General features: G+C 42.2%; 2 protein-coding genes across 2 annotated transcripts; both read left to right on the top strand.

Annotated features, from left to right (window-relative positions):
- Positions 1-233: 233 nt before the first annotated feature.
- nprl2 (NPR2 like, GATOR1 complex subunit) lies at positions 234-6243 on the top strand. Its single transcript, XM_063216479.1, has 11 exons — positions 234-317; positions 502-593; positions 681-849; positions 1057-1165; positions 1270-1406; positions 2086-2183; positions 2326-2362; positions 2781-2874; positions 3004-3118; positions 3575-3717; positions 5441-6243. Exons 1-11 carry the CDS (start codon positions 240-242, stop codon positions 5506-5508), a joined length of 1140 nt encoding a protein of 379 aa, XP_063072549.1. The 5' UTR covers positions 234-239; the 3' UTR covers positions 5509-6243.
- A 521-nt stretch (positions 6244-6764) lies between these two features.
- zmynd10 (zinc finger, MYND-type containing 10) lies at positions 6765-17073 on the top strand. Its single transcript, XM_063216478.1, has 12 exons — positions 6765-6929; positions 7141-7249; positions 7380-7496; positions 7588-7641; positions 8210-8362; positions 9256-9344; positions 9671-9771; positions 10620-10792; positions 13435-13560; positions 13965-14086; positions 15813-15938; positions 16405-17073. Exons 1-12 carry the CDS (start codon positions 6844-6846, stop codon positions 16502-16504), a joined length of 1356 nt encoding a protein of 451 aa, XP_063072548.1. The 5' UTR covers positions 6765-6843; the 3' UTR covers positions 16505-17073.
- Positions 17074-17585: the final 512 nt, after the last annotated feature.

Here is a 17585-nt window from a genome sequence, read left to right as displayed (position 1 = left end):
TTCGTATTATTTGCATTTCTTGGCGAAAGGGAAATCTGTTGTGTTTATTCTAGTTTCTAAAAGTGTACATATAATAATCTCACGTGAGAGGCTTTCTCGTGGGAAAAGATAATGAATGATGAATATAAAGATTATACATTATTTTGCGCTACTGCATTGGACTCTTAACTTGACAAGCAGAGTGATGTCGAAATGCAACACGGAAGTTGATTTTCTTGTTTTCATCCAGCTGAGCGAACATGGGTACGAAAAACAGAATTGAGTGCATCTTTTTCAGTGAATTTCATCCAACTTTGGGACCAAAGATTACTTACCAGGTACGTTTCAATATCTGTTGTTTCAAACGTGACAGTAAACGATGAACAGGGCAAAATCATCCTTGTTTGTAATCAACTTTTAGCAAAATTGTGACAACTCGTCTGTCTTGTGACAGGAACAAACATGAAAGTATTCTGTATGTTGATTGTCTTTGTCCTGTCAATCATTTTAATTGTTTAATAGGTGCCAGAGGAGTATATCTCCAGAGAGCTATTTGATACTGTGCAAGTATACATCATCACCAAACCAGAGCTGCAAAATAAACTGATTACAGTGTAAGTATACACACCAGCAAATGTTTCTACAGAAAAGATAGCCCATTTGTTCCATAAGTTCAACTTTGTTTTCATCCCATTATGTAGCACTGCAATGGGAAAGAAACTAATTGGATGCCCTGTTTGTATCGAGCACAAGAAATACAGCCGCAATGCTCTTCTCTTCAACCTTGGTCTTGTGTGTGATGCCCAGACAAAGACATGCGCTTTGGAGCCCATCGTGAAAAAGTTGTCAGGATACCTCACTACATTGGAGGTAGGTAAACTCCCTCCTTTGAGACTAGAGGGGTAATTTTTCTATTAACCAGCTCAAGTATCTCAATAAGTAATAAGTAAGCTTAATACGTGTGCTCTCAGACTGACAAAACTTAAATCATTAAATATTCAGTTTGTCCTCTCTTATCTTTCTTCTTGTCAATAGTCTTAGCTTGCATGGTGCATCTGTCATTTTCGTCTTTTATAGTTGGAAAGTGGATTCATATCAAACGAGGAGAGCAAGCAGAAGTTGTTGCCCATCATGTCAACACTTCTGGAGGACCTCAACGCTACTGGAGCATGCACTCTTCCTATTGGTATTTATCACTGTACTTTTGTTGGATGGGGTTCCATGTTGGGGTTCATTCTGCATGCCTTCATATAATAATGTCCAATTGATCTTCAATGTGTTTGTTTTTAGATGAGTCAAATACCATTCACCTCAAGCTCATCGAACTGAGAAAGGATCCCATCATTGTTCAGGAATATGATGTTCCAGTGTTCTCTCAAAATAAAGATCATTTTATCAGGACACAATGGGACCTCACCACACAGCAGGTCAGTGTGTTGTTCCAGTGATTTAATGGAACAGGTGTATAATGTGTCATTTATTGTGTGATTACAGAAGTGATCAGCTTAACGCTAATAACGCTTATTGCATGTACACTTACAAGGCAATTTTTTTTTCTTCTTCTTTTTATTTTCAATCAATGCATAGCACACAGATACATTATTTCAAAAAAGCATACAATAAAAACAATCCTACAAAATATTAAAACAAAGGGGTCAGAGAGAAAAAATAATAATAATACTACATCAAATGAAAATAAAGGATAGCCCTTGTCCACTTCCAAATAAAAACTTCCATTTTCAAATTTAAAAACGCTGTCATGTTCTCTTGTTCTCATGTTTAACTTTCCATAGTTCAATTGTTGGTGGTTGAGGCTGTAACTACAAGGCAATTTCAGCTAGGTACAGAAGTACCTTGTTTTGTTTCTCTCAGGTTCTCTTAGGTAGGCTGCTGTGTAACATATTATTAAAACAACATTTTTCATTGTGCGTTTTACTTTAAGCCTGAGGTGTTGGGAATGTGCAGTGCAAGTACTGTCACACAGTATCGCATGTAGATGCCTTGACTTATATAATAAAGTGTTGCTGAAATATTTCTGCGTGTATTTGAATGAGCTGCTGACTGGCATATGCGTCGACACTTAGCTAGAATCCATATTTCTTGTAGATCCTGCCTTACATTGATGGATACCGACACATCCAGAAGATCTCAGCAGAGGCTGACGTGGAACTCAACCTGGTGCGGATCGCCGTCCAGAATTTGCTGTAAGCACCCATATATATATAATTTTCATTAGTGGCTTACAGTGAGCGTAAACAAAAGTAGAAATTGTACTAAAGTGATCAAAACCGTTTTCCTCTCACTACTTGGGTTTATTTTGAATTCTAACGGTGCTCTCTTCACTAGGTACTACGATGTTGTCACACTAGTATCAATATTTCAGGTAAGTAGAGTTCCTTTAACCCTTTTAAGCCTGAGTCACTGGCAAAAAAAGCCTGCTGAATGCGTAAGCCCTTTTTGGGAAAAGATGCCCTCATCAGCCTATAAAAACCTAAATATCTCAGCCTCCGAAACACATAAAATCATGGAATAAGTAAAGATTTAAAAGCAGGGGACCCACATATTGCATTAGAATGTGTTAATCCAGCTCTACCATACCCACATTTTGATTTTAAAATCTCATCTCTCAATAACCTGAACACAGTGTCTATGTCACTCCAGGCGCCTAGGTCAATGCAGCGTGTACGCAGCATCAGGCTTAAATGGGTTAACGCAAGTAGCCATGAATTTCTGCTAGTATTGGTGTTACTTTTGTCCTTGAAACAAAATCCCTCCTCATCAATGCATGTTTCTGTCCACAGTACTCCAATGTTTACTGCGCAACCCCAAATGTCCAGACACTTATTGACGACAAGTCACTTCAGGAGGAGTGCCTGCATTACGTCAGCAAACCAGGTGAGTTGACAAGCACAAAATACTTATTTTGGGGGAAAAAAAGCATTGTGTGTGTAATGCACTTTTGCTGTTTTCTGTCTGCTGATGGACATACAGTATGCTGATGCATATCGTGCATTAACATTTTAGGACATCGGGCAAGTCTGAGGGATGTGTTTCAGCTCTACTGTGGTCTGACTCCAGGCACCACGGTGCGAGACCTCTGCTCACGGTACTCTGTTCAACTTCAAAAGGTTGACGAAAGGTGAGCGCAACTTTCACTTGATCACCTGATTGTGTTGTACTGCATTTCTGAGGAAGATTGCCAACCTTAACCATGTTCCAGAGGTTCCTGATGTCTAGCCAAATCTGTGCACAAAAGTAAGACCTACTACAGTAAGACCCAGAATTGGACTCATTCAGCTCTCTGGCCTCGTTGATCCTCTATCTCTATACGGCACTTTTGTCACAGCTGTTTGAGAGCTGTGTGTGTGGATTTGAAGAAGTTTGAATTCATCCAGTGCCATTGGCATAGTCTGCATGTAAAACCCTAACCTTAGTTACCGTACATGGGTGCCACCATGACAGCTGCCTGTGTTCACATGTGTGTTATTCACAAGTTGCACACTTCCCTCCAACACTTACGTGTCTGTCTGTCTGTCTGCCTGTCTGTCTGTCTGTCTGTCTGTCTGCCTGTCTGTCTGTCTGTCTGTGACTGTAGGAAGCTTATTCAGTTTGGGCTGACGAAAGATTTGATTCGCCGGCTGCAGAAGTATCCAGTCAAAGTGATCAGAGATGAGCGCAGTCGACCACCACGCCTCTACACGGGCTGCCACAGCTACGACGAGATTTGCTGCAAAACTGGTAAAAGATTAGGATTTTTGAGAGAAAAGGTATAGCTCTATGTACAGTCTGAGAATTACACAGAATTATATAATATGCTGTCATTATTCAGGTCAAGTGTACAATATAAGTGCAATGTCTTAATTTCTTTCATGGTAAATCTGTTATGAATGATTGGCTGATGAGCCAACTTCACACTGTAGGAACAGGTTGCCTTTCACATACTGGAGAATCTCAAACATTTGAATTGAACTTGAATTTGAATTGTTTCTCATCAATGTGCGGATGCACTCTGCATCCTACAGTAAAGCAATGTATCACAGCCCCTAGTGTAATAATTATTACACAATAGCTTACATTGCATTACACTTAACTGACACTTTTATCCCAAACGACTTCCAGTTATTTACAGGGTATTGGTTACAGTCTCTGAAGGAAGGTGTGGTTATGGTGCCTTGCTGAAGGGCACTTCAGCCATGGATGGATGTGTAGTGTAAGGGTGGGATTTGAACCTGCACGGCTGAGGCAGCCGTGGCCTAGTGGTAAGAGAGTTGGTCTTTCAATCTAGGGATTGCAGGTTCGAATCCCCACTGACCTCTCCATCCATGGCTGAAGTGCCCTTGAGCAAGGCACCTAACCCCACATTGCTCCAGGGACTGTAACCAATACCCTGACAAATAATAACTGTAAGTCGCTTTGAATCAATGAAAGCGTCAGCTAAGTGCAATATAATGTAATGTAATGTAATGTAATAATGTATTGCTCATTGACAATGCTATGTCTTTTGTATAATCCTGCACCCTGAAGACCCTGTAGAATCATGCACCCTTTCCAGCAGGCCGTGCAATATATCGAATTTATATTGTGGTTTTGTGATCGTCAGTATTTCTGTCAAACTACAGCAAATTTCATAATATTGATTTGAAACAATATTTTTTATATTAGCTTATACTGCCAAATGGTAGGTTACGCTAAGCACAATAAATTTCGCTCCACTTGAGCCGTTAGCAGAGAGCAGACTTGCTACCCAACACTCATGCAGAACACCACTGTGTGTTTCTCTACGGCCTTCCACTCACACTGCTGAAGGAAGGGAAGGTTGTGAATTGTACAGTACAATTACTTTTCTTTTAAAAGAAATACCGTCGTGATACTGATTTTTCTCATAATCGAGCAGCCCTGAGTTTACCTCTTGCTGTTGCTGTTTACCCTATGGAAAGTGAAAGCCTAAGTGAAAGCCCAACTGGGAAACTCCAACTCCCATTGTCATTGTGGCACAACACTTCATAACACACAAGTGTACACTGTGACTGCACACAACGAAATTGGATTTATGCCTCACCCGTGCAATGGGGCAGCCAATATGGAGGAGGATGGGGTTGGGCACTGGTTAATTACTCTCCCCCACCAACCTGGTGGGTCGGGAGTCGAACCGGCGGCAACCTTTGGTCCACAAGTTTTACACACCAATCACTTACTCATGTCTGTTCTGTCCATGTCCAATGTCTATGTCCATTTCATTTGTCATGTTTTGGGACAAATGTTGTCTAAATGTGGGTAATTGTTTAGGGGGAGGGTCTGATTGTATTGACTTGGTTTCATGTCTCGTGCTCCATTTACTGGAAGAAATTTCTCCCATTGGGGACAATAAAGATACTACTACTAGAACAACTACTACTACTACTACTACCACTTGTATATCTCTCTAACTTCCAGAGGTCCTCCATGTTCGCTGTGTTTTCAGGAATGAGCTACAGGGAGCTGGATGAGCGGCTAGAGAATGATCCAAACATCATCATCTGCTGGAAATGAGCACTGATGGGATAGGATGCGATGGGGTGTGTTTACCCATGATGGGCCATCTTGCTGCTCCGAAATGGCAACAGTTCATTTCGTGTCGGTGTCATGGCTAGTGCGACTTGAGTCTACCACAGAACTCTTGATGGTGCTGTACCCACTGCAGGACTATAGAGAAGAGAGACGTTGAACTACATACAAATGGCCACACTAACTCTTCCATGTTGACTTTGCTTGTCTTGTATGCTCGTGTGGTTGACCACCAGTAAATGCTGAGGTTCAAACCTGAAAACATGTATACAGGCATACTAACAAACACACACAGAAACACAAGCGAACGATTTTAGTGTGGTATCATCAAATCATGGAGCAAATGTTGGCCGAAAGGGCAAAAGGCAAAAGTTGCCAAGGCAACAACATTTACGATTTTTCAGGTAAAAATGCAATATTGTATTTAAAAGTTTGGCGGAAAATCTCACTCTTCTGATGCACACAATGTCAGATTTCCACTTCTCAGACATTATAGAACAGGATACAGATTCCATGGAATTACGCATGTGTGTAACAAGTGTCTGCTATAATTCAAGGAATGTTTAAAGATTAAAACAATTTAATGTGTTTTATTATTGATTTGTAAATTTTAGAGCAATGAGTTGAATGTAAGCAGGTGTCAATGGAGATTCACACACACACACACACACACACATACGCGCGCATGTGCACACACCTCTGTTGGTCAACATTTAACATCAAGTTTTAGAATGTATTTATTAAAAATAATAATAATTCAATCCAGAGTTGTCTCTTTTTGCATCAATGTACTAAACTGTAGGCATATCAGTAGCGTACTGTTTGATCATCCTCGTAGGCCTACATTTTTTTTCAGCTATCTGAGGGTGACCAAGTCAGACAGGTAGAGCTCTAGGCCTATAAATACCTTTTCCATATTCCTACAGCACATGTCTTCCTAGGAGTTTGCTTGTTCCTTTCTATACAAAACTACTACAGCGTTTAGAAGACTGACGGTTTGTCAGTGGATATGCAAAGGCTTGGAAAACATGATTGCAAGTGAGAATATGCGGTTAGGAGTGCGAGACATTCTGGGGGTCTGAGCGATGGTGTGGTCATGGTTCACATCACTTTTTTTGTCGACAGGCAGGTAGCAAGCGCGCGAGCTGCAGGGGCTGTGACACAGTGGGCTGTGACGAAACCACAGATGGTTGTATTGTTATGCGCATGCGCATGTATGCATGTAACCAAGGCAACACAAGTTGATGTACGGTAGGTTGTTGCCGGATGCAACAAGTTTGACCTTGTCCAAGCCCTAGACAAACTGTGAATTTTGCAATTATGGACAATGTCCTACTTCACGGAGAAGCCGAAGGTTACGTCAAAACCCTCGAGAAAATGCCTTTGAAAGACATTGGCTCTACAAGGTGAGTGGTGCTCATTGGTGGCGGGTCGTGGCAGGTCATTACAAACTACTTCAAAGTTTTAAACAATTTACCTTTCTGTGAAACGTGGATGATTGTGAAGTTGTCGCTTGCCTGTTTGTGACTGGCAACAAAACTGTGTCGTCAATCCCAACTATTTTAAATGTAGTTGTTTCAAATGTGTAAATGTGTTGTTTCATTATTTGAACACCAGGTGGTTCCGCCAACACGAATTTATCGAGAAACTGAACATGCAAGCTATTCTAAATGCTTCTGCCAACCAGGAGGAATATGTACAAGAACTTTTTGTGTCATCTGGAAAGGTAAAATGGCGTTAGCCAGGACTGAGATCATGTAGAGAAGTAATTCCTGTCAAGTATGAAATACAGACCAGAGATAATCTATTGAAAAATGTGGAAGGAATCTTACTGTCCCCATCTTCTGGCTACCCAGATACCAGTCCTGGTACATGAGATGATTCTCATTGAAGTTTGGAAGCAGAAGATTTTTTCCATTCTCTGTCAGCTGCAGGATTTCACACCAAAAACCACATTTCCTTTGTATATGGTGGTAAGTATTCACCCCCATTACAGTTACACTGCTCTGTAGTGAAGGTATACACATCCAATTACCTCACTAACACTTTTGTACCTGTATTCAGATTCACCATGAAGCCACAGTTATCAACCTTCTGGAGACCATCATGTTCCACCAGGTGAGAGCTCAGAGTAAGCTTAGATTTGAATAGTTTCTGAATAGGGCCTAACACGAAACCGTCTATGGCTGCTGTCGCTGTGTTAGGTTTTATAACTCATCTATCCACATCACCTATGCAAAATAAAATCGAAGTCAGCATACTGAAGAAAACCCACCGATTATCGGTTTCAATGGTCAGCACAGTGTTAATTTGACACTTGGGGGTAATCTGGAACCAAATACACTCTAGGGGTGCATTCCAGTATGCACACTCCCGTCTTCCTTGCTGACGCCCCGCCTCTGTGGAGAAAACAATTAAGTTTCCCCGCTGTCAGCCTAGCTACAACAATTGGGGACTGTTCTTCATTAACCATACCGAGGAAATGACATTAGATTTGTGCTTTTACAAGATATTGAATTAATTTCCTGTCGTCAGTGACATCATCATGAGGTCACAAGCAGGCAAGGGAGCAGGGAGGACAGAAGTCTGCATATTAGAATGAACACTAGAGGATATTAAATTGACTCCCCAAGTTTTGAATTAGCACTGCATTTATTGTGTTGTATTTTCTCTTCACTGTTGTCAGGACTCTTGTGAATCAGCCGAGGAGGCCGTGTTGGACCTGGTGGATTACTGCCACCGCAAGCTTACTCTCCTGGTGGGTAAGTGCGCTCGCGGAGACGCCCCCACTGGAGACTCCATCACTCACCCACCTGATGCCGAGCAGAACTCTGTGCAGGTTAATTTGCTATTGATCATGTACAGTATAACATTCTGATTCATGTTATTATGCATTATTATATGGTGTGACGTCATCGGTCGAATGCTCCATTCATTTCAACGGGGCTCCCCAACGTTCGCACGTCTGTTATTTTTCGATAACGGACGGGTTGGTCTATAACAGACCGCTGTCAATGGCAACAAGACTTTTCAATGCTAAAGCGACTTTTCAACAAGACTCTAATCAGCTGCTGTGATAGACAACACCTGTTGTCCTGGCTACCTAGCTGTTGCCTAGCTGTGTTCCACAACGGCACTGTTTTGTTTTGCGCAGCAACAATCTTTTGACTTAACATTAAGGCCTAAAGAAATGTCCCCGCCATGTGTGAATCATTTAAGTATATCCATATAATAAGCGCGTTAACCCTTACTTAATTAACCTTATCACCTCAATACTGTCTCTATACTGTGTACTGTACTTGAGTCACACAATTTGATGCAATATTTGATTTTATTACATTACTTGCTTTGTAGTTAACCCTGTTATATAGATTTTGGAAAGTAAAGTACACCTTAACAGTCAGAATGAACTGTCGACGTGCCCATTCAGTCTTTGCTGGGACCACTCAACTACATCCTAACAACATTGCTATGACATTACTGAAGGTCTTAAGTAACAAATAATGGACGTGGACATTATAATTTTGGTACATCAGCCTTGTTAGATTGGCTCTGCATAGAGTGGTTAACAACCAAAGCAGAGGCAGCAATAAAATGCCAGGTTTGTGTTACACGTTACAGAGGACTTCAAAGTTACATAGGGCTGAACTGGCCCTCTAATGCTCCCCAGTATGCAAACTGTGATGCTGTGTCTTTTTGTATGGATTGACCTGTGCTCTTTTCTTCTGGCAGGAGTTACAGAACCAAAGCGCCAGGCTGGAGTTTGATATTGCTCTGAAGGCATTGTCAGTCTTACGCTACATCACTGGACATGTTGAGAGGTAGGGAATGTCTAGCAGTTTGTATTGTACATCTGTTTTGTTCTACTTTTGCTGACCATACCTACACAAATTGAAAGTTCCATTGAATACAAGCATCTGCAAAGTATAATGTGAAAGACTCAGATTAGGGCAAACCAGTGTCAGAGAAAAAGCTCTGCCTTAAATTCTTGTGCCAATCACATTATCTACTATAACACTCATTAGCCCATCTACCTGGCTTGAGAGTTAAATCCCACAGTTGCTGAACACTCACTTTGGGATGCTGGAATGGCTATCTTTGAATTTGATCACCATTAATGCCAAGGCGTGGACTAATTGTTTTCCAGCTTGAGTGTCAGCGTGCTCAGTCGCCTCCTCCGCACCCACAACATGCCCTGTGTACTGGTGCAACTGGTGGAGCACTGTCCCTGGAAACGCTACACTGGAGGTACGTCTCACTTTGATGATGTCACAAGGCTATGTCTAAAGACAAGACTTTTTCAAACACAACACAGACGGCTAAAACAATCACATTCGTCAAAAATAACAAACTATAGGCTCACCACAGCTATCTATACCATAAAGTTAAACAGTGATGTATTGTAATTTAGATTGTACACTACAGTTTCACACTTCAAAGTCACAGGTGATTGCACTTCTTACCTCTTGGACTGTTGTTGCCAAGTTCATGACTGGAACACATGCATGCTGCTACTGTGTATATTTCAGCTGCTGAAGTCAGATTTAATCATCCCCTTGAACAAAACATGTATGGCAAAAAAAAACAAAGTCTGATGAAATGACAGGACACAAGCGTGCTCAAACTCAGGGATAGTTGTTGTCTCTGGGTGCATGTCCAATAATAGTCATTCGAGTAGAAAAGACTGCACTCCCTTGCTTATTCTCGTCATTAAAAGATGTCCAGGTTGCACAGATGCAGATGCCTGAAGCCGTCCTCTGTGTGTATAAAGATGGCCAAACTTGGCATAGTGTGGCCTCTCATCCTTTTCAAAACAAAAAGCTTGCCATGTCAGAGACCCAAAGCAGCAGCGTGTCAGTGTGGATGTGTGTTTCTGTAGCTGCCATCAAGTACAAGATTGATATTTACACCTGTTTGCCTAGTAGTACAGTTATTGTCCGCTCTGTGATGCTTTATTCTATCCTTCACGACAATAAACCAAGAACAGCACTTTTACTTCGTTGTGTCCGGTTGAGTATATCCAACTTTCTGAGGAATAGCGTGAGGATCCATGGCCAAGTCCTTACACATTACAATACTGTGCCTCTTGCCCTCAGGGAAGGTGGAGAAATACTCAGAGGGGGAGTGGCATACGCTGGCGGCACGCGAGCACCAGACCATGACCCAGCAGGACGGGCAGCTGTGGATCGCCCTGCTCAACCTCCTGCTCAAGCCCCAGTGTCAGGGCAAGTACGACTACAACAACTTCAACAAGAACCAGCTCCTCAAGGTGAGACAAAGTGACGACACTTTGGTAGCCTGGCCTTCGTAACTACCATCTATGCACATCTACGGTTTTTGACATAGTAATTAGTAGGGAAGCATCGACACCGATACCAGAGAGAGTAGAGAGAGAGAGGTTCCATTGGTCCATTGCTTCCGGGTTCTATTATTGCAAGGGGGAGGGGGGGGGGAAATCCCCCTTTAGGCAGACCTAGGCAGACCTAAGAACTGTTCTATTCAATGCTAGGAGCATTATGACACGCTCCTTTAGGCAGACCGGAACCTGGTCATGTTAGGTGCCCATAGCAACCTATTACATTGGCATATCTCTATATACTTAAAGAATCTCTGCCGATACTGGTATCGGTATCGGCCCTGATACTTGCTCATTATACTCATACTCATACTCGTCAAACACTTGCCGATACCAGGCACCGATATGGCTATTACACAAAAAAACCCAACATCTTATCACGTTCCACTGCCTTGAATGCAGTATGGGAAAAAGTGCCCCCTCATACATTTGCTTACCTTCAAATCTACATCCAAATAAACATTAAAACAAATATCACAGGTGGAAAAAAACAAGAATGTGCATTTATTTTCATTTTACATTGTATGTTGAGGCTAAACGTATCGGTACTCTGTATCGGCAAGTACTGATACTCGTACTCGTGTAGGTTTTCATAAAAAGTGGCATCCCTAGTAATTTGTCAACAGTGTCTTTTATTGTTGGTCAATAGTGAGGGTGGGGAAAGCATTATCAGAGATTCGTCTAGATTTGTCAGATTCAGGTGACATCAGAATTAGATTTGCCTGGGTTCAATGAATACTCAGGCCTTGACACAAATGTATACTGAGTACGTGGCATAGAGGTTGGGGTATTGGCCACTTGGTTTCCAGAACGCGCTGCTGATTATGACAAAGTCTTTGGAAAAGATGTTATTTTCCGAGATCATTACCTAAATATGTGATTTAAATTGAATCAATGAAAATAATTTCCATACACATTCCTTATTCACTTTCTCTTTATCAAGCACATTGAATAACAATTATGTAAGATAATATGCTTTACAAAAACAATTGCTATATAAGTGCAGGACTTGCTACCTTCCATTTGAGGTATGGATACAGTAGCTACGGTATGTGTGCATTAATGCATGAATGAAGATGTCTTGTCAAATTCTTGCATTGATAACAAAGTAGGGGTTGTGCTTTCATAATGACAATATATTAAAGCCATTTGCTTCATCAAGATTCACCGGTGCTTCCTGAAATCTTTTTTTCATACCAGCAGCATTCAAAAAGCTTTCAAGGAACATAAAGTACAGTCAAGCTTGCTAGATATCACCATAGCCTTTGATGGCCGTGTTCACGTTGATGAAGAGCATATTGTGCTGCAACTGTGGCGTCACCACCTAACTTTAGGTGGTGGTTCAAGCACCCTTCTCCACCCTTCCTGACACAGATGCACACATATTGGGCATACACACATACGTCCACATAAATGAACGGATGTACGCGCACACACACACTCACTCAAACACACACACGCACACACACACACACACACACACGCACACACAATACACACATTTTGAGAAGCGTACAAAAGAAAGGAAGTGGGGTGTGTGCCAGATCATTGTTATGGTATCAGCCCTCCGACTCTGATGAGGAGGCCGCACTGCACTGCGCTGCACTTCTTCTCAGCAAAAGCGCCTTCCCCTTGTCTGTCTGTTTTTGTTTTCTCTCTCTCTTTGGCCTCCCTCTTCCTCCCGCTCAGTTATAAAGTATCATTTCCTTTTTCGTCCCACGGCACACCGTGACTAGTACGCAGGCAATTGTGTGTGTGTGTGTGTGTGTGTGTGTGTGTGTGTGTGTGTGTGTGTGTTTGTGTGTGTTTGCCTGTTTGTGTGTCTGTGCACATACCACTGCTGTAAAGTGCCTCTGGGAGATACAGTCATATATACTGTATACTGCATGAGTAGAGTGTGTGCATGAATGTCCATTGCATTGCATCGTTGTCTTTTGCATTTGTCATGCTCATTCACACTCATTCATTCATTCATACAAACCACTTTTCTACCTCTGTTGTGACCCCAGAGAGGCTGGGTTTGGGAGAACAAGAACTGAAGATAGGTTGCCAAATTATATGTGACAGTGACCATACGCTATGGCTAAATGAATGAATGAATAACGCAATTAAGTAAACTAATAAACGGCGCAAGAAGAAATGCAAGACGTTTCTTTACTATTCAGAAATCTTAACGAATTGCTTAAGGTGCTAGCCACACGGGAATGTTTTTCTTTGCCAATGACAACGTTCCCCTGGCCTAGCCATATGAAATCTTGTGAAATCGGCGTTCTAGGTAGCCCAAAACGAGTTTTTTTCCAGAGTGCGAAAATCGAGTAACGCAGGCGTTTGCGTTGCCATTATTCCAGCCGAAACGGATTTGTTTACATCTGAGAAGCACTTGTACATTTTTTTAACATTGATATTTTATTGTATTGCAGCTTCACAAAAATGATTGCATTGTCCCATGAGAGAACAACTGGATTTGAGCTCCTAGCAGAGAGGAAAAACTGCATCATCTAGGCCTTGTGTGTGTGTGTGTGTGTGTGTGTGTGTGTGTGTGTGTGTCTCCACAGCTGCGTGGCTTTCTGACGGAAGTGCTGATTGACCAGTTGCCCGTCTTGGGGGAGCTCCAGCGCTTTCTCAGCCAGCTGGCTCTCACTGACCCTGCACCCCCAAAGAAGGACCTCATCCTGGAGCAGGTAGCCACTTTCCATATGTCTAACTCCTCCAGAGCCCCATAATGTGCACCGTTCCGTTTGTGGAACACTGTAATAGCCATTGAAAACACCTTACTACCATAGTACTACACTACTATGATATTACACAGAGCCTTCAGTTATACGCTATGACTTAGTTAATGCCATTCTGGTAACAGCAACTTTATACCTAACAGGGGGCCTTGTCTTGAGGGGCCAACTTTATAACAGGGGCCATGTCAACAGACTTAGTGCTTTACTAAATAGCTAAATTACTTAGGGGACTGGAGCCTTTGAGCAGAGTAAACCCATATAGCTTCACCCTGTACCTAAACAACGGTCAGTCTTTTCAAGGCTCTAGATAAAGGCATCTGTGATTAATATTAACTAGTGTTGTGCCCTGCCAGATACCAGAGATGTGGAGTGGCATCATGGAGGCTAACGAAGGCAAGTGGAAAGCCATCGCCAAGCACCAGATCAAAACCGCCTTCAACCCCTCAGACAGTGACCTGAGAGAACAGGCACAAAGGTCAGACACATCAATACACACACACACACACACACACACACACACACACACACACACACACACACACACACACACACAGGCCGAATACCGAAAAACCCTGTAAAAAAAATCCTGCCCTCCATAGAGCTATTAATATCACCATTGCGTTTCATTTCCATTCATACAATGGACTCCTTTCCTTTTGCCTAACCGCGGCGCAGAGCGGAAACATAAACACGGTATAGGGCGCGTGGGCGACAGACAGTACGCTATGATTTGGATCTCCGGTGGCTAGGCGTCGTGTGGCCCTCCCTATGATAGTGTAAACTGTGTGAGTCTGAGGGGGTGTGCATGTGGGGTATTTCCAGACTCACCCCTGAGCTTCCTCTAGAGTGCACTTTGCTGTCGTCACTTTGATGTGCAGACTGAGAAGAGCTGAGTGAAACCGTGTGTTCGCTGACAATCAGAAGATGAATGATGAACATACATTTATTAGTTCCATCAGGTGATAAACATAGATAATATCAATATATAAATTCCATTGAGGTCTGTTGCACTAGTAGATCACAAATGTATAGATCTCCTCTTGTGGTATTATTGCATGTACTATCATAGATATGTGTCCATAATCTGTAGCCTTTCAATCCTTAAGTAGCGAATAGCTTAGAGAGCAGTTCTTTGCGAAGTTGTGCGCCTCCTAGGGCTTTGACATGTCCCCAATTACAAACACACATGCACTACATACGGCTGTTTTTTGTTATTGTTTTTTTTTACTACATGTCTACAGCTTCACATGCAAGAATCTGTGGTGTTTCATAAGTTATTTCTGTGTGGCTTGCTCTACAACATTGTTCCATGACCTGTCACTCAGAGCAAGAGGCATTTGATCACCTTTTCCAGTGAATTTCTGTGAAAACATATACTGTAAGAAAACAAATCTCCAATTATTGTGGTAGCATAATGCATACTCACACCATTACACACCTCTGCGCTCCCATTCTTTATTCTTTATTTCAATAAAAGAAAACCAGTGGCGGCTCTAAGCTGTGCGACTGAATAGTTACTTGTTTGAAATACAATGAAATACATTAGTAACCATCATAAAGTGCACCATTCCGCTAGTAGAAACCCTCACTATTGGCTGGAAGACCATTACTACATAGTAGTACTACACTATGCACTATACACTACGACACATGACAGAGTCATATTCCTTCTTGATCATTACCATTCTAGTAATAACAAACAAGGGCCGTATCTTAAGCCAGTAAGACACGACCCCTGTTATAAATAAGCTGTTACCATAGAGGTGGTAAACCTATGTCTCGCCCCTTGAGGCCATTTTATCCGGCCCCCGATATAATTTCAATGTTATGCCGCTTCACTTGAAGTATTACATATTTAGAGAAGGTTTTGAAGGTGGCTGCCTTTAATATAGTAAAGTGCAGGGGGAAATCCTGGTTTGTCTTCATAGTACGGCCCTCGGAGGACTATTACAGCCCTTGGAGGAATTTGAAGTGGTCCCTAGAATGAAAAAGGCTCCCCACCCCTGTGTTACCAGAATGGTAATGACCAAGTCGTAATGTATTACTAAAGGCCATGTGTACTGCCATAGTGTTGTAGTACTCAAGTAGTTTTTCCAGTGACTATTACAGCATTCCACTGGTGGAACAATGTGTTTTAAGGGGCTACCACAATAATTCAATCACTCAAATTGACGAGATCATGTAATTTTGTCCTCATCCAGGTTGTCCCAGACGTATAACTTGGATGTCCTGGAGAGCCTTATTCAAGGGAAGCCCAAGTGTGGCCTGTGTGGTGCGGAGGCAACCAAGCGCTGCTCCCGCTGCCAGGGAGAATGGTACTGCAACAGGTGAGGCATTGGCAACACTGGAGGTGGAGAATGAGCTCTGCGCTGCACACATTCAAACAAATTAGTCCAGGTGATATGAAAATTGCAGATAGTTTGAAAAAGTGGGCTGGACACTGATAAAGATCTCATACCGTATGACCAAAACAAAAAGTTTGTTTAAACAAATAAAGCATACAGTATACCGTACAGTGTGCAAACCACTTTTTTCAAAACAACGTGCAATGCTAGCACAAAACAGTTTAACGCAAGGGCCAAATCTTGAGTCAAGATTCAGTGTGGCTGAAATGGCTTGTGCTCTCCCGGAAACAAATGGTTTTCAGTGGAAATTGTATCAGCTAGATTTTTTTTTAAGTACTAAAAACGAACTTACAAATGTACATACAGTATTCAGTATAATATATTATATTATTGTAATAAAGCGTTTTCTAACATTGGAAACATAATGTTTGCCTCTCCTTTTCTTTAGAGAGTGCCAGGTAAAGCACTGGCCCAAACACAAACCTGCTTGCCAACTGATGTCGGACGCTACAGAGAAACTACAGACGGAGCTCAACATCAGTGAATGAGGTGGGAGAGGGGTGGTTGCCCTGCCCGAGTCTCTCGGTGGCTCCTAAGAGGAGAAGAAAAGGGAGAGAGCGAGAAAGAAGACCACTTGACTGGCAATCAACCCTGGAGGCCTTGCAAACTTTCAACCATGGGCCCAAGAATGGCTCTGTAGCACTAGCTGTGCTTGTAGCAGCTGACTTGTACTGAGGACAACGGTACTACTGTCTTGCAATGCCAATCTGTCTTCTGTCTGTTTGATGTGACGGTCTCTCCACACTCTTGGCATCAGCGGGTGCTATCAGGCGATGTACATGTATGTATATCTTATCTGCTCATCTGTTCTGATAGCTGCACTCTCAGTTCCTGTCAGACTATTATACATATCGACGTAGGAGTGGTTTGGGAAGTTTATACTTCTCCTTTGGCACCATAAACCCACACTGTGGTTACAGGGGTTTCAGAGGTTGATGAAGTCCTCGGAAAAGTGAACCATTAAACACCTCATTAGGGCATACTGTTTCAACCTCACGTGTCTGCATTTTGTCAATGGTAAGCAATGTTGTAACAATAAAATTGACACCATGATTTCTCGAAAGGTCTGTGTGTGATCCATGAATGCTCTCTCCCTGTGGAAAATGTCTGTAATGTTTTGTGAAGAGGTTGACAAGTGCTGTTCACAGAAAGGGAAGTGGCAGGTGGAACTCACACCATCAGTAGGCCTACTGTAACATTGCTGAGGTCTGGAGATAGTAATCAGCACAGAATCACAGGGCATCAGACATGTACAGAAAAATGATGTGGAATGCTCAAATAACCTACTGTAAACACTAGATAACATCACCCAGCTGTAAACAGAGTAGTTGCAGGAAGGGAGATAAAGCTTGGCATTTAAAGTGCTTAAAGATGTTTTGTTTCAGAAGAGAGACAAGTGGACGAATATGGTATTGGACCTAATTCTATGGAACAGAGAAGGCAATTGCTTGAGGATTCTTTAAAATATCTGAGACCCACTGATCCAGTGATAATTTAGCCACATGATGTTCACGTCTCTGATTCTGTGTTGATCGGAGGAGGGGTCTTCTTGACTCTGATGAAGAGGGA

This window comes from Engraulis encrasicolus, chromosome 14 (genome assembly GCF_034702125.1).
Source record: "Engraulis encrasicolus isolate BLACKSEA-1 chromosome 14, IST_EnEncr_1.0, whole genome shotgun sequence".
NCBI lineage: Eukaryota > Metazoa > Chordata > Actinopteri > Clupeiformes > Engraulidae > Engraulis > Engraulis encrasicolus.
This window is presented reverse-complemented; position numbering and strand designations above follow the sequence as displayed.

Excerpts from the sequence above, each read along its gene's own strand:
- nprl2 (XM_063216479.1), top strand. The coding sequence starts at position 240 with ATGGGTACGAAAAACAGAATTGAGTGCATCTTTTTCAGTGAATTTCAT. Across the intron at positions 1,166-1,269 it reads AGCATGCACTCTTCCTATTG|ATGAGTCAAATACCATTCAC; the intron begins GTATTTATCACT and ends GTTTGTTTTTAG. Across the intron at positions 2,363-2,780 it reads CACTAGTATCAATATTTCAG|TACTCCAATGTTTACTGCGC; the intron begins GTAAGTAGAGTT and ends TTCTGTCCACAG.
- zmynd10 (XM_063216478.1), top strand. The coding sequence starts at position 6,844 with ATGGACAATGTCCTACTTCACGGAGAAGCCGAAGGTTACGTCAAAACC. Across the intron at positions 9,772-10,619 it reads CTGGAAACGCTACACTGGAG|GGAAGGTGGAGAAATACTCA; the intron begins GTACGTCTCACT and ends TCTTGCCCTCAG. Across the intron at positions 14,087-15,812 it reads CTGAGAGAACAGGCACAAAG|GTTGTCCCAGACGTATAACT; the intron begins GTCAGACACATC and ends GTCCTCATCCAG.